Source organism: Rhinoderma darwinii, chromosome 3, assembly GCF_050947455.1.
Source record: "Rhinoderma darwinii isolate aRhiDar2 chromosome 3, aRhiDar2.hap1, whole genome shotgun sequence".
NCBI classification, from domain to species: Eukaryota; Metazoa; Chordata; class Amphibia; order Anura; family Rhinodermatidae; genus Rhinoderma; species Rhinoderma darwinii.
The window spans coordinates 372,680,991-372,694,969 of record NC_134689.1 but is presented as its reverse complement, the minus strand read 5'-3'; the positions used below and the strand labels follow the sequence as shown (position 1 = coordinate 372,694,969).

General features: G+C 42.9%; 1 protein-coding gene across 1 annotated transcript in view; it reads left to right on the top strand.

The window, feature by feature from the left end:
- The first annotated feature begins 3,548 nt into the window (after positions 1 to 3,548).
- GMIP (GEM interacting protein) overlaps positions 3,549 to 13,979 on the top strand; it is an 85,277-nt gene continuing 74,846 nt past the window's right edge. The window contains exons 1-2 of the mRNA XM_075859510.1: positions 3,549 to 3,639; positions 4,353 to 4,490. Coding sequence (XP_075715625.1) covers positions 3,549 to 3,639; positions 4,353 to 4,490 — 229 coding nt within the window. The remainder of the gene's footprint in view (positions 3,640 to 4,352; positions 4,491 to 13,979) is intronic.

Below are 13,979 nucleotides of genomic sequence, written 5' to 3'. Positions count from 1 at the left end.
GGGAGATTTATTTATCTGTATGCAATACTGTAGATTCCCTAGTGGCAGCTGTAGGGAACTGTTGCTTCCCTTTGCATAGTCATAGAGTGAAATAATAAACTTCTAGTTCCCTACAGCTGCCACTAGGGAAGCTACAGTTACCTATGCAGTGCCCCCTCTCACCAAGCGTCCCATAGTAGTGACATGGTGTCACGATCTGTGGAAATGTGGACCCACTGGGCCGTAACGCCGTAGCAGGATAGCAGCTGGCCAAATAGTGTACCAAGTCCATGTATATATAGCTCAAGCACAAGGGCACCTGTAGTAGACAGTAGCAACGACTAGGCTTAGATTGGACCTTGGCAGCAGACACAGGGCGTGGTGTAACACAGCAGGTGTGACCAGTGGCACAACACGACTCCAACTTTCTAGGGCACAGGAACAAAGGTAGAACGGGATACAGGTAGCGGGTAGCAGGTATGGGAACACTGGGAACAGGATAACACTAAGGGACCATTTGCAAGACTAACACTGGTAAACACAATCCTCAGGCAAGAAGCAAAGGGGCAGGGCCCTTCTTATAGTCCAGGGTGATCATGGGCTAATAGATGATTATTTTCATGTGCGCGCACTGGCCCTTTAAGGCCGGGCATGAGCGTGCGCGCGCACCCTATGGGACACAGCAGAACGGAGCAGAAGTGAGGGCTGGTGTCTCCTAGCGCTCACAGATCCATGGCTGTGGCCGTCATGGGGTGAGTTGTCCCAATGGTCCGCGGCCGTGGACGCTACAGTATCCCCCCTATTACGCCCCATATTCTTGGGACCAGAGCGAGTGAGGAACTTCTTAATAAGGGTAGAAACATTGAGGTTCTCTTCTGACTCCCAGAACCTGTACTCTGAACTAAATCCCTTCCAATCCACCAAATAAAAAGTTCTTCCTCCTACTTTTTTTTAAGTCCAGGATCTCCTTAACCTCGAACACGTCCGATGAACCGCTGGAACCACTGCGGGACCACGAATCTTACTATAGCGGTTCAGGACCACAGGCTTCAGGAGGGACACATGAAAGGAGTTGGGAATACTGAGGTTAGGAGGCAGCCCAAGTTTATAGGAGACAGGGTTTTTTTTTGTAGTATCTCAAAGGGTCCGAGGAACCTGGGAGCAAACTTGTAGGAAGGCACCTTTAGACAGATATTCCTAGAGGACAGCCAGACTTTGGTACCCGGCAGATACTGAGGCGGCTCTCTTTTCCTAGTATCCGCCTTCCGCTTCATGCGATCGACTGCCTGAAGAATAGAGGACTGGGTTTGCTGCCAGACCTGTAGAAAGTCTCCGAATGCAGAGTCAACTGTGGGTACCTGGGATGTAGCCGGAACAGGAAGAGGGATTTGTGGATGTTGACTGTACACAATGTAGAATGGTGTGGACTAACTTGTGTGGTTGTTGTATGAAAACTCGGCCCATGGAAGAAGCTGTAGCCAGTAACCATTCTCTCCTAACAAACATCTTGGGATTGCTCCCGGATCCTCATGTCAATCTGGGTAGCTAGAAGAAGGTGGTCACCCATGGTAGGTAGCAGATCACAAGCGGCAAGCTCGTCTTTAATTTTAGATGACAGTCCCTGCCAGAATGTAGCCACCAAGGCCTCGTTGTTCCAGGACAGCTCTGCCAATAAGGTGCGGAACTGAATGGCATACTCGCCCACGGAGGTGTCCCCCTGGCGAAGGATCAGAAGAGATGCAGCTGCAAAGGAGACTCGTCCAGGTTCCTCAAATACTGTGTGAAGTCTGTAGGAAACACTGGAAGTCACTGGTCTCCTGTCCATGACGTTCCGAGATAGGATTCGCCCATGCTAGGGCCTTGCCAGTAAGGAGTGAGACTATAAATGTGATCCTTGCGCCATCAGAAGAAAATGCTCTGGCATGTAGACTGAAGTGGATCTGGCACTGGTTCAGAAATCCCCTGCAGGTCCTCGCGTCGCCGTTGTAACGAGGAGGTAGTGGCAGCGAGAATGGGGAGTCAGCACTGGTACTGACATGAGCTGCAGCAGGAGGAACAGCCGGAGCAACAGGAACGGATGCTGCGATGACTGCATCTTGCGCATCCAGCCGATGTGTAATGGCGTTTACCGTTGGTCCTGTTTTATATGGCAGACTAGCATATCCGCCTGCAGGTAACAGGTACGGGAACACTGGGAACAGTACAACACTAAGGGACTATTTGCAAGACTAACACTGGTAAACACAATGCTCAGGCAAGGAGTACAGGAGCAGGGCCCTTCTTATAGTCCAGGGTGATCATGGGCTACTAGATTATTATTTTCACGTGCGTGCGCTGGCCCTTTAAGGCCAGGCACTAGCGTGCGAACGCACCCTATGGGACACAGCAGAATGGAGCAGAAGTGAGCTCTGGCGTCTCCTAGGGAGGAGATGCGGGCCAGCGCTCACAGATCCATGGCTGCGGCCGTCGGGGTGTGAGTAATCCCGAAAGTCAGCGGCCGTGGACGCTACACATGGTCAGCCTCTATAGCAGGTACACCATTTTTTACAATTTCCTTTAAGGAACATAAAGTCAAACAGGCCATAAAGTGACTGCAAAAACCTCCCTCAATTTTAGTCATAGGTTTAATAGGAACATTTTTTTACCCTCCTTTCCAGCATTTGATTCTGACTTTTTTCTTTTGTTGAGGACACAGTGGTTAATAGGGATCTGCGGGAGGGGTTGAGGGCAGGTCTATCTCCCTATTCCTGCAGAGCCGGTTACCTGCAATTAGTGGGATCATTAAAATCACCTGCACACACCTGTTACAGGAATTTAACCCTTGATGTAAAAATGTACACAGACATTGTGCAGCAACAGTATTCTTAATAGGACCCTTGAAAGTCGAGCACTGGATCGATCACTCCAGCTGAATATATGGAGAAATTTAACCCTATGTATGTATGGCAGGATAGTGTTGCCATGTTTAGCTCTGGTCTTACTCATTGATGCGTGGCGCTTATCCAGCAGCAGTGACAAAGTTATTTGGGAGTTTCCTCTTCTCACCCACATTGTTTTTATTACCTTAGTATCCCAAATTGAGATTCCGAGATACTGAATATCATTTCTTTCGCTGGACAGACGGAGAATTTCAGACAGCATGGATGTCAACTAGAGGTAGCATCACTGGGTTAGAAGACAACAGGATTTTTGCATTTAAGAGGGCTCAACTAGTGTAGCAAGTGTCATCTCTTGTGGTCTAGGCTCAGAGGTAGAAGTGTCTTAGTTGTAGACCGTGAGGTACATTCCATCCTTTAATTCCATATCTAAAGCTATGTATAGATTGTCAGCTCTCCAGTCCAGTTATTCATTAACGGAACAAGAACATCAAAGGGGAGCCCAGATAGAGGCAAGATGAGCTTATCCTTCATACACATAACAGATATTTAAGATCAGTGAGTGAAACCGTCCGTATTACTTCAGACATGAGCTGTGCAGGGGAAGTTGGGGCTACGTCAAGATGTCTTGTAGGGGAGTGCTATCTGTCGGCTCTCTTCCACTCAACTTGGATGGGGAGTCATGATACCCCTATGAATTCTTCTCAATTGATCGAGTTCTGCTCTCGGCTCAGGAAAGTTGATCAGAAGCTACAGGAGATGAGAGATGCCTACCAAGGGTCAGGTGAGAAGTTAAAAGGAAAATCTGAGGAGAACGTTTATAGTGACAATTAGAGGTATGTGGAAGGGGTTGGTTATAGTAAAGATAGTTTGGATAATATAGGGTTGTACTGGCCATAGACATTGAATTCAATGGGTTTTTCCATTATTGCATCTTTTGACATGTCACATCAGTGGTGGCCCTGGAGCTGTGAGTGCACTTGTGAACATGTAGTCATCTCTTTATGAAGGTCATCTTCAATGGTGGTACCTACTGATGTGACCTTTTGACATGTTTGAATGATATTTCAGAAGATGCTCAAAGACAATTTTGATAAATGTAATCAAAGTTGAACTTTTAACAAGGATGATTGACCCCAATACCACCACCAACATCCTTGATGACAGTGTGCAGCTTTAGAGGTGGAATATATCACAAGGGGATGGTTATTTGAGTGTGTTAATCATTATCAGATTTCTTTAGGGTTGAGGAAGTAACGCAAATGTTACACTGGACCACCAAGGGTTAGGAGGTCAATGACCTAAGAATTTAAAGGACTACGTAGTTCTATAGTTCATTGTTCTATGGCAATAAAAGGGGTTGATGGATGTACAGCTCACTCCTCATTATATTCCAATATTAAATCAATTCAGGTTTGTGTGACATTTGGCTTCTGAATTCTGTCATTGGGTCTTGTCCTTTTCCCCACTTATTGCCATCTCTCGTCATTCTCGCAGGTCCCCCTTCTTGTGACCACATTGAGCTCAAGTTATCAGAATTACTCCAGTCAGTTGTATTCCTGCTCTTCAAATATCCAGCACTTAAATCTCACTGTGTACAGGAGGCAATGACCAATCTTATCAACAGAGTACGAGGTATGACCCAATACACACTATATCGCCACTAGATCACCATAGACTTGGCCACATATTGTTCTATACTATGTTGTCATACATTACTCTGTACTATTATGTACAGTAATACCTTCTACTGTATCTTTATACTTATTATACACTGCTGTGTACTATATTTCTATATACTGCCCTCCCCTATATCATTATGCATATATACACTATATCATTATATATATCATTATAAACTGCTGTGTACTATATTGTTATATACTGCCCTCTATTATATTATTATACATATCATTATACACTGCTGTGTACTATATTGTTATATACTGCCCTCCACTATATCATTATACATATCATTATAAACTGCTGTGTACTATATTGTTATATACTGCCCTCTATTATATTATTATACATATCATTATACACTGCTGTGTACTATATTGTTATATACTGCCCTCCACTATATCATTATACATATCATAATAAACTGTTGTATACTATATTGTTATACACTGCCCTCTATTATATTATTATAAAAATCAATATACACTGCTGTGTACTGTATTGTTATATTCTGCCCTCCACTATATCCTTATATATATATATCATTATACACTTCTGTGTACTATATTATTATATACCTCTTCTATTATATTATTCTACATATGATTACACCCCGCTGTGTATTATATTGTTATATACCTCTTCTATTATATTATTATACATACCGTTATACACTGCTGTGTACTATATTATTATATACTGCCCTCTTTTATATTATACAGAAAATTATTTTACACTGCTCTTTACTATACATATGATTATACTGTACACTGCTATGTAATATATTATATACTGCCTCTATAATGTTATTATACATATCATTATACACTGCTGTGTACTATATTTTTATATACTGCCGTCCATAATATCATTATACATATCATTATAAACTGCTGTGTCCTATATTGTTATATACTACCCTCTATTTTATTATTATACCTATCATTATACACTGCTGTGTACTATATTGTTATATACTGCCCTCGACTATATCATTATACATATCATTATTAGCTGCTGTGTACTATATTGTTATATACTGCCCTCTTTTAAATTATCATGAATTTTATTTTACACTGCTCTTTACTATACTGTTATATAATGCCCTCTACTATATCATTATACATATGATTATACTGTGCACTGCTATGTAATATATTATATACTGCCTCTATAATATTATTATACATATCGTTATACACTGCTGTGTACTATATTGTTTTATATTTCCCTCTATTATATCATTACATCATTATACACTGCTGTGTGCTATATTGTTATATACTGTCCTCTGTTATGGTGTTTTACTTATCATTTCAGGGTCGGCTCCAGGTTTATGTGGGCCCTTGGGCGACACAGACTTAGTAGGCCCCTTTGTGCGGAACTCACTGCAGCAGTAATATGGCAGAAAACTTCACTTTGTGCCCCCATATAGATGTTAGGCCCTGTTTATGCCCCCATATAGAAGTTAGGCCCCCAGTTTGTACCCCCATAAATTTAGTGCCCTCTGTAAATAGTGCCACACAGCCCCCTCCTCCCAGGTAGGGCCACACAGCCCCCCCCAGGTAGGGCCACACAGCCCCTCCCAGATAGTACCACACAGCCCCCCCTCCCAGATAGTACCACACAGCCCCCTCCTCCCATGTAGTGCCACACAGCCCCCTCCTCCCATGTAGTGCCACACAGCCCCCCTCCCTGGTAGTGCCACACAGCCCCCCTCCCTGGTAGTGCCACACAGCCCCCTGGTAGTGCCACACAGCCACTCTCCCTGGCAGTGCCACACAGCCCCCTCCCTGTAGGTAGCGCCTTTGGGTTTCCCTCTAGGAGTGTAATCTGGGGATTGCGCTTCAGAATATATGGTCAGTGTTGTCAGGGGCAACCCCAGAGCCATAGTCCCGGATAGAGCACAACTAGCAATCTGCTTGGGACCAGGGGCGTAGCTAAAGGCTCATGGGCCCTGATGCAAGAATTCAGCTTGAGCCCCCCTACCGCTCTGCAGCACAACCAGACCCCTGCACACGCATATGCCCAGCTACCTTGCCCGAAAGACCCCATCAATGCCTCCACAGTATAATGCCGCCACACAGTATAATGCCCCATACCTGCTCCCCACACAGTATAATGCCCCCTATAGCTTACCCCCACACAGTATAATACCAACTATAGCTGACCACCACAGTATAATGCCCCCCCATAGCTGACCACCACAGTATAATGCTCCTATAGCTGCTCCCACAGTATATTGCCACCTATAGCTGCCACATACAGTATAATGCCCCCCACATCACTACATTGCGCCTGTCTGCGCTAAGCCGCTTGTGGCACAATGAATGCTGGAGCAAGGCTCAAGCATTGAACCCAACTGAATGTGTATCCTGCGGACGCAGATTCAGTTGGAAGCAGGACCAGCGCGGACAGCACTATGTGGCACCAAAATAACCAAAATAATACCCACGGAGGGATTTAATTAATTAGTGATAATACAATGTATAGCATCCAAGTATTAGTGTAATATATCCATCTAAATTGATGACACTTATGAAAAACAATTCATAGTAATGACCAAGTAAACCTTGGTGCGTAGATAAAATACAACTATAGGAACACTCCAGAGAGGAAAAAATTATCAACTTCAGCAAAACAATATTGGAATATAAAAATATTAACTTTATTACATTTAGACATAACAGAATAAAAAAGATGTCACACAATGAAAAAAGGCGTCAACCTATTCTAGACCAAAGTAGTGAATAAATATAGTAGGCATATATGTATTTAAATATAGAAATATATGAACAAATGCGTATCGTATCAGAAGTCTAACGATAGCAGCCAAGCCATATACAGAGTACATCAAAACAATTGTTAGAAGTGAAATGGTAATGCTAAAATTGCAATAATAAATAAGGGAAATATATAATAGTATACCAAATGCACATAAAAGGAGCTAGTAGTTGATGTGCTCAGAGGCTGATAAATATCAAACTGCCAGTATGGAATAGCTGACACGTATAAGAAATGATAGCCTATCCAAACTCATGGTCACACACAGGAGAGACGCCCGCACCCGACGCGCGTTTCGGCAAATGCCTTCGTCTGGGGTCGCAGTTGCGACCGTTGCAGCCCCTATAGCTACGCCACTGCCTGGGACACTGCTCTGCTCCTGACAACACTGTCCATATAAAGACAGTGATGTCAGGGGCTTTCCCAGAGAAGGAGTCCCGGAGCAGAGACGCTTCTAGCTCTGCCTGGGACTCCTTCTCTCCTCCGAGCATCACTGTCCATATATGGACATATTACCCTACAATACTTTACAGTAAATACTATACCCTACCATTAGAGAACATATAAGGGAAATGCATAAATAGCAATTGACTATGATACAAGTTATTATTGTACTCCCTTCCTGTGTAGCCAATAACATGCAGCACGATGCGAAATTTCAGATTCCTTGTGATTATAAGCCTTTTGGTACAGCATCCTATAACCTGGAGACTACTGACAAACCAAGAACTTCGGAGAGTGCATAGCCCGAGACTAGGGAATTTGAAATTCTCACCTGAAATTCACCACAGTGCTACTCGTTATTATTGGAACACAATCACAACTAAAGGAAGCCAGTCCCATAATAACATTATATCAGCACATTGTTCATATGTTCCAAGGAAAAAGAATCACTTAAATACGATCTGTCCCCTTAGCTTCTAATGGAATAGAGAACAATAATTGGGTGTACGGTAAATGTAGATAGTGTGGACCCTCAGTGGGAAAATGATGATCAGCCACTTAGATTCATTATTCAAGATTAAACTATGTGTTTCTGAGTTGTTCTGACTCTTTCTTCACATCGAGAACCAAAGGATTTATTCATAAATTACAAGGGAAGAATAGCAGAGTAAAAATAGGAAACGGGTGAACTGACTATTCTGGCATAATGCCCAAGGGCATTGGCATCTGGCCCATGGCCAGAAGAGGCCCATAGACCTGAATCAGATGCATTAAAGATTAGGGGGTTTCACACTATTAGAAGTAATGACATATGCTAGGGTATGCCGTCACTTCCTAATCAGTAGGGGTCAGACTTCCTGGACCCCCAACAATCCTCAGAATGAAGGAATTATAATGTTAGTCAAGCGCTGCATCTCTTTTGCAGATTTCTCGCTGCAGAGTCGCACTCTGGGCAGGGAACTACAATACACAGCGGAAGCACTGCTGTGCAGGGAAAAAGCTGAAGGAGCTTCAACCCCTTAGTTTAGGTAATCTACGGGAAGTAATGGCATCTCCTAGCGATATCTCATCACTTCTTATAATAGAAATGCCCCTTTAAGCGCAGGGCCAAAAAAAATAAAAAAATATAAAAGTTGGACTGCACCAGGCCCCCCAATCACTGTTCTTGGTACAGTACTATTGTCCTCTTATATAGCATAGTGTCTTAGTGCCTCTCTAGGTGCCAGGGACTGGTTGTGTTTGCAATCTCTGCACACCCAATAGCCCCCGAAGAAGCAATGATTTCGACAATACAAGTATATTTAAAAAGTTGCTTGTAAAGCAGTTCTGTCCCCCTTTTGGGTCATCAAAAATGTACTGATCAATTTAGTTCTGCTTTAGCCTGCAGTCCATACCATTCTCTCCAGGGAACATGTCTCGTCTTCTGGATACTCCATAGTTAATTGCAGTCATATACGTCAGGACAATAGAATCTCATTAAGGGTATGTTCACACTACAGCGTCCGTAACGGCCGAAATTACGGGGCTGTTTTCAGGAGAAAACAGCCCCGTAATTTCAGCCATAACGGCATGTGCAGGCGCTTGAACGCCGCGTCCATTACGGACGTAATTGGCGCTGCTTTTCATTGGAGTCAATGAATAACGGCTCCAATTACGCCCCAAGAAGTGACAGGTCACTTCTTTGACGCGGGCGTCTATTTACGCGCCGTCTTTTGACAGCGGCGCGTAAATATACGCCTCGTGTGAACAGACAAACGTCAGCCCATTGCTTTGAATGGGCAGATGTTTGTCAACGCATTCAAGCCGTAATTTCGGACTTAATTCGGGGGTTAATACGCCCGATTTACGTCCGTAATTAGTGCGTGTGAACATACCCTAATATCAACCGGAATGATACCAGAATAGTAAATGCCATTCAACAACTAAGTTCCCACAGGTTAATCTTTCATAATTATCTCTGGAGGCTTTTCATCCATTCATGTTATGTATGAGTTTAGCATTCCATGTTGCACCAGTTATTCATGTTTTATTACATTAGACAGATTGTAAAAAGTGTTTAATCCTTGACGAAATATGATGGACCCTAAACTCTGAGCTACAATGGGAATTTGAAGTGTTATCAATCGTGACCTCTAGTTCCTTCTAGGGATTCATTTCTAGTCTAAAGCCATATGATAGATGCCAAGCTATATCGACCAGATACAGCAGTGATTCCCAAACTTATTACCATGAGGAACCCCTGAAAAATGCTTTTAGTCACGGGGAACCCCTACTCATATTACTACCTCAAAGAGGCTTGTTGTAGGGATAGGTAAGGAATTCTTTAGTCCTTCCCCAGTGCAATAGTTTGGCTGAGATATGTTGAATGCTTTGCTAGCATCTTTGATTAGGCTATAATTAGTTTGCCATCTCTACTGTAAAAGTTGCACGTCATGCTGCTTGCTGCTGTTGTGTTCTGGGGAACCCCTCACCAAGTTCTGAGGAACCACAGGGTTCCAGGAAACCCGGGTTGGGAACCGCTGCTCTACAGACAACTCTGGATTGGGACATTGCACTGCCAGATTTATAGTGTGGGCAAAAAGGGAAGATGCCCTGGGGCAAGTGTCGGACATACCAGTGATGCAACCTGTGCAGCTGCACAGGGGCCCAGTAGGTAAGGGGCCCACTGTCACATTAAAGCACTTCCAAGTCACCATGCACCTCAATGACCATGCACATGATGACTTGCTTGAATAATGGTAGTTAGGTATGTATATTTGTGGACATTGATATGGATGGTGATTTAAATGCAAGCATGTCACTGTCTAGTAAGATCTTTTGGAGTTTAGGAGGGGGGCGAGGGCAAAGAACGCTATTTCTGCGACAGAAACTTTGTTCCATTCATCTGAATGGAACTTGCAGAAACTTGCAAGTTGAGTTGTGTTGCAGGTTCTACAGCGATTCCGCTGTGGAATCACAGTAGAAACTGCAAAAAATTCTCAGGTGTACATAAAGTTTGCTATAATCAAGGCTTTTACACTAAGGCTGGTTTCCCACATAGCGTAAACGCTGCAGAATTTCTGCAACAGAATTCTGTGCGGAAATTCTGCAGCATTTACAGTTGCAGCAAAGTGGATGAGATTCAGAAAATCTCATTGCCATGCTACAGAAAAAAAATGCAGCGCAAACGTTAATAAATTGACCTGCGGTGCAGAATTTAACTTCGCCGCATGTTAATTTATGCAGCGTTTTTGTTGATTTTCTGTTGCAGGTTTTCCCCATTGAATTCAATGGGGATGCAAAACCCGCAACAGAAAGCCAAGTGTTGCGACTTTTGCGGCAAAATCACAGGGATTCCGCCGCAAGAATCGCAACTCAGGAAAAAAAAAACATACTTACCCAGAACTCTCTCCTTCTTTCTGCAGTCCAGCCTCCTGGGATGACGTTTCAACCGCGGAAGGTGCTGCGGGTTCCAGGTCAGATGGACTGCGCAGTTTTTTTGCAGCATATCCGACCTGTGGGAACACAACCTAAATCCGTAGGTAAAACCGCTGCAGAAAAAGGCAGCGTTTCCGCAGAAATATGCGCAGCAAAAGTGCACTATTTGCTGCAGATTTCTGTGACTGATTTACCTGTGGATTCTTGAGCTTCCTCTGCAGGTTTTTATGTTGCAGATTTTCTGCAGCGTCTCCTGTCTGTGGGAACATAACCTTAGGCTGAGTTCACAGACATGGATTTTCATCGCCAATTTTACCCTTTGCAATGCAAAAGGATGAAAACTGCATCAAATCCGCAAAATAAGCCGCAAAAAAAATCTGCGACATGTGAACTCAGTCTCTCACATGCCTTTTGGCAGATTATAATATATGAGTATTTTTCAACTCTTGGTGGTCTTCCTCACTAGTGCCCTTCTTGAATGGTTACTTTTTTTCATGACTTTCTGTTCCAGTGATGTCTTAGTTGTATTATAATAAAGGGGGTGAATACTTATGCAATCAATTACTTTGCACTTTAGAATTGTCATTCATTTTTGCTTTGTAGAGTCAGGGGAGGGGGGTGAATATTTTTCATAGGCGCTCCATGTATATAGAAATCCCCAAGCATAGTGACATATAGGATCCACGTTTTTACATTTTAGTCTAAACAGCAGTGACTGGTGCCCTCAATGTTAGATACACAGTAAATACGCCTATGTGGGTGATTGCAGCGCTCAGCACTCTCACTCTGCACTTCCTGATGTGATGACTTCTGTAAGGAAGCTGCGGGTCTTTGTCACTACATCAGTAAACCCGGGTTCCACAATTTGCAGGGGCGTCCACTCCAGCTGGGCCTGGGAAAAATGGCGTCAGGCAGAGGAGGGGGTAAGAAACTCTACAACCTGCCCCCCAATTTTTCATTCTGTTGTCACTCTCCCTCGCTTACTGCCTCTGTAGTCTTATCTCTTCTTTAATATATAGCTGTGTGTCTGTTCCCCTATTGTGTTCACAACCACGTATTTATACATTATGTAAATTGTGATTGCTATAAAGCCTATATATACACATATATATATATATATATATATATATATATATATACATTGTAGCGGGTGTATAGAATGCTATTCAATATATACAGTATGCATACAATTTATGTGCAAATTTTAAGTAGGACATATACTGTATTTCTTATGTATATATAGCAATGTATAGGTATGATGTGTACTCCTTCATTGTCTTACACAGATGGGAAGAATGCAATGTATATTTTAGCTGTATACAGAGATGCATTATATGTGTACAAACATGTATACCTCCTTCATACAGTATATGACTTTAGGGCTCACATATGTCGTATGTGAAGGAATTATGATTATAACCCGTATGTATACTATGCGCTCAGTCTTAGTTTCTATATCATACTCATGGTACGTGTCTGTGTCAGACTCTAGGTTATATGTTCTCCTGGTGATGTTTTAACCACATCCTGCTTTCAGCATAGTATAACAAGTCAGTAACTTTATTTCTGTCTGCACAAAATGTGTCAGAAGAATGACATGATTAGAAATGTAACTAATGGCAGGAGGGATCGGTTTCATAGATAACCACAGCTGACATACTGTAGGATTTGAGGATTTAATTGAAAATGTAAGGATGGCAATGCACTGTGTAGGTGCCCATAGTCAATGCAAGTTTGTTGCGTGGTTGAGATAAATGGGCAGATGATTAGAAACTATGCAACACTGTATAACTTGTTTCACCGAGGAGCAGACTGACCATGTGGGCATTAGGGCAGTGCCCGAGGGCCCATTGGGGCCAACAGCTACTCAAAGTACCCATTAAAGGGGTATTCCAATAGACCTTTATGACACATCCCTAGGGGGTTTCCTACTTATCAGAGAATGGGGGTCATGTATCCCCATTAGGCCTTAGACCACAGCAGAACACAGCTCCAACGCATTGTGTAGATGCTCATAGCCAATGCAAGTTTCTTGTGCGGTTGAGATAAGTGGGCAGATGCTTACAAACTATGCAACACTGTATACATTTTTTGGGCCGAGAAGTGGAGTGACCATGTGGGCATTAGAGCAGTGCCCGAGCGGCCCATGGGGGCCCACAGCCTCTCACACCACTGCTTAAAGTGGTATTCCACAAAGAGACCTTTATGGCACATCCCTAGGGGTCCCCTGCTTAGTTAACATATATATGAAGGGCAGCCCAGGTCCTTAAGGCCAGCGACATAGTATATATGACGTGAGTTTAAACTTGCTGCCCTAGCGGTTGGGCAGCTGAAAATTAAATAAAAGATATACATAAAATACCCCCCAAAAAATTCTGTTACCATCGCTAATAATTGTGGTAAGCCCTGACCCAATTACCCTAAAATAGACATGTAATATCAAAATTTACGGTAGACAAGGACAATCAATTTCATTAGTTTTTTTTAAATTATAAGCCTAAAAATGCTAAAAAAGCAAAAATCTGCATTGATTATGAAAAAAAACTCCCAAAAATCACGTAGTTAGCCTAACGAATACATTTTTTTTTAACCGTTTAACTAACATGTGCTAAAAATGGGTGAAGGGTGTCTGGTCCTGAGGGCTCAAAACAGCTTAGACCTGAACCGGTTTTAGAATAATGGATAAATCTACTTGCATTAACCATTTCGCAATGGAGAATGGGGTTCTCCGAGAAAGTATTACACACTTAAGGGTACCTGGAATTTATTTTTAAATGTTGGCAACTAATGGATGAC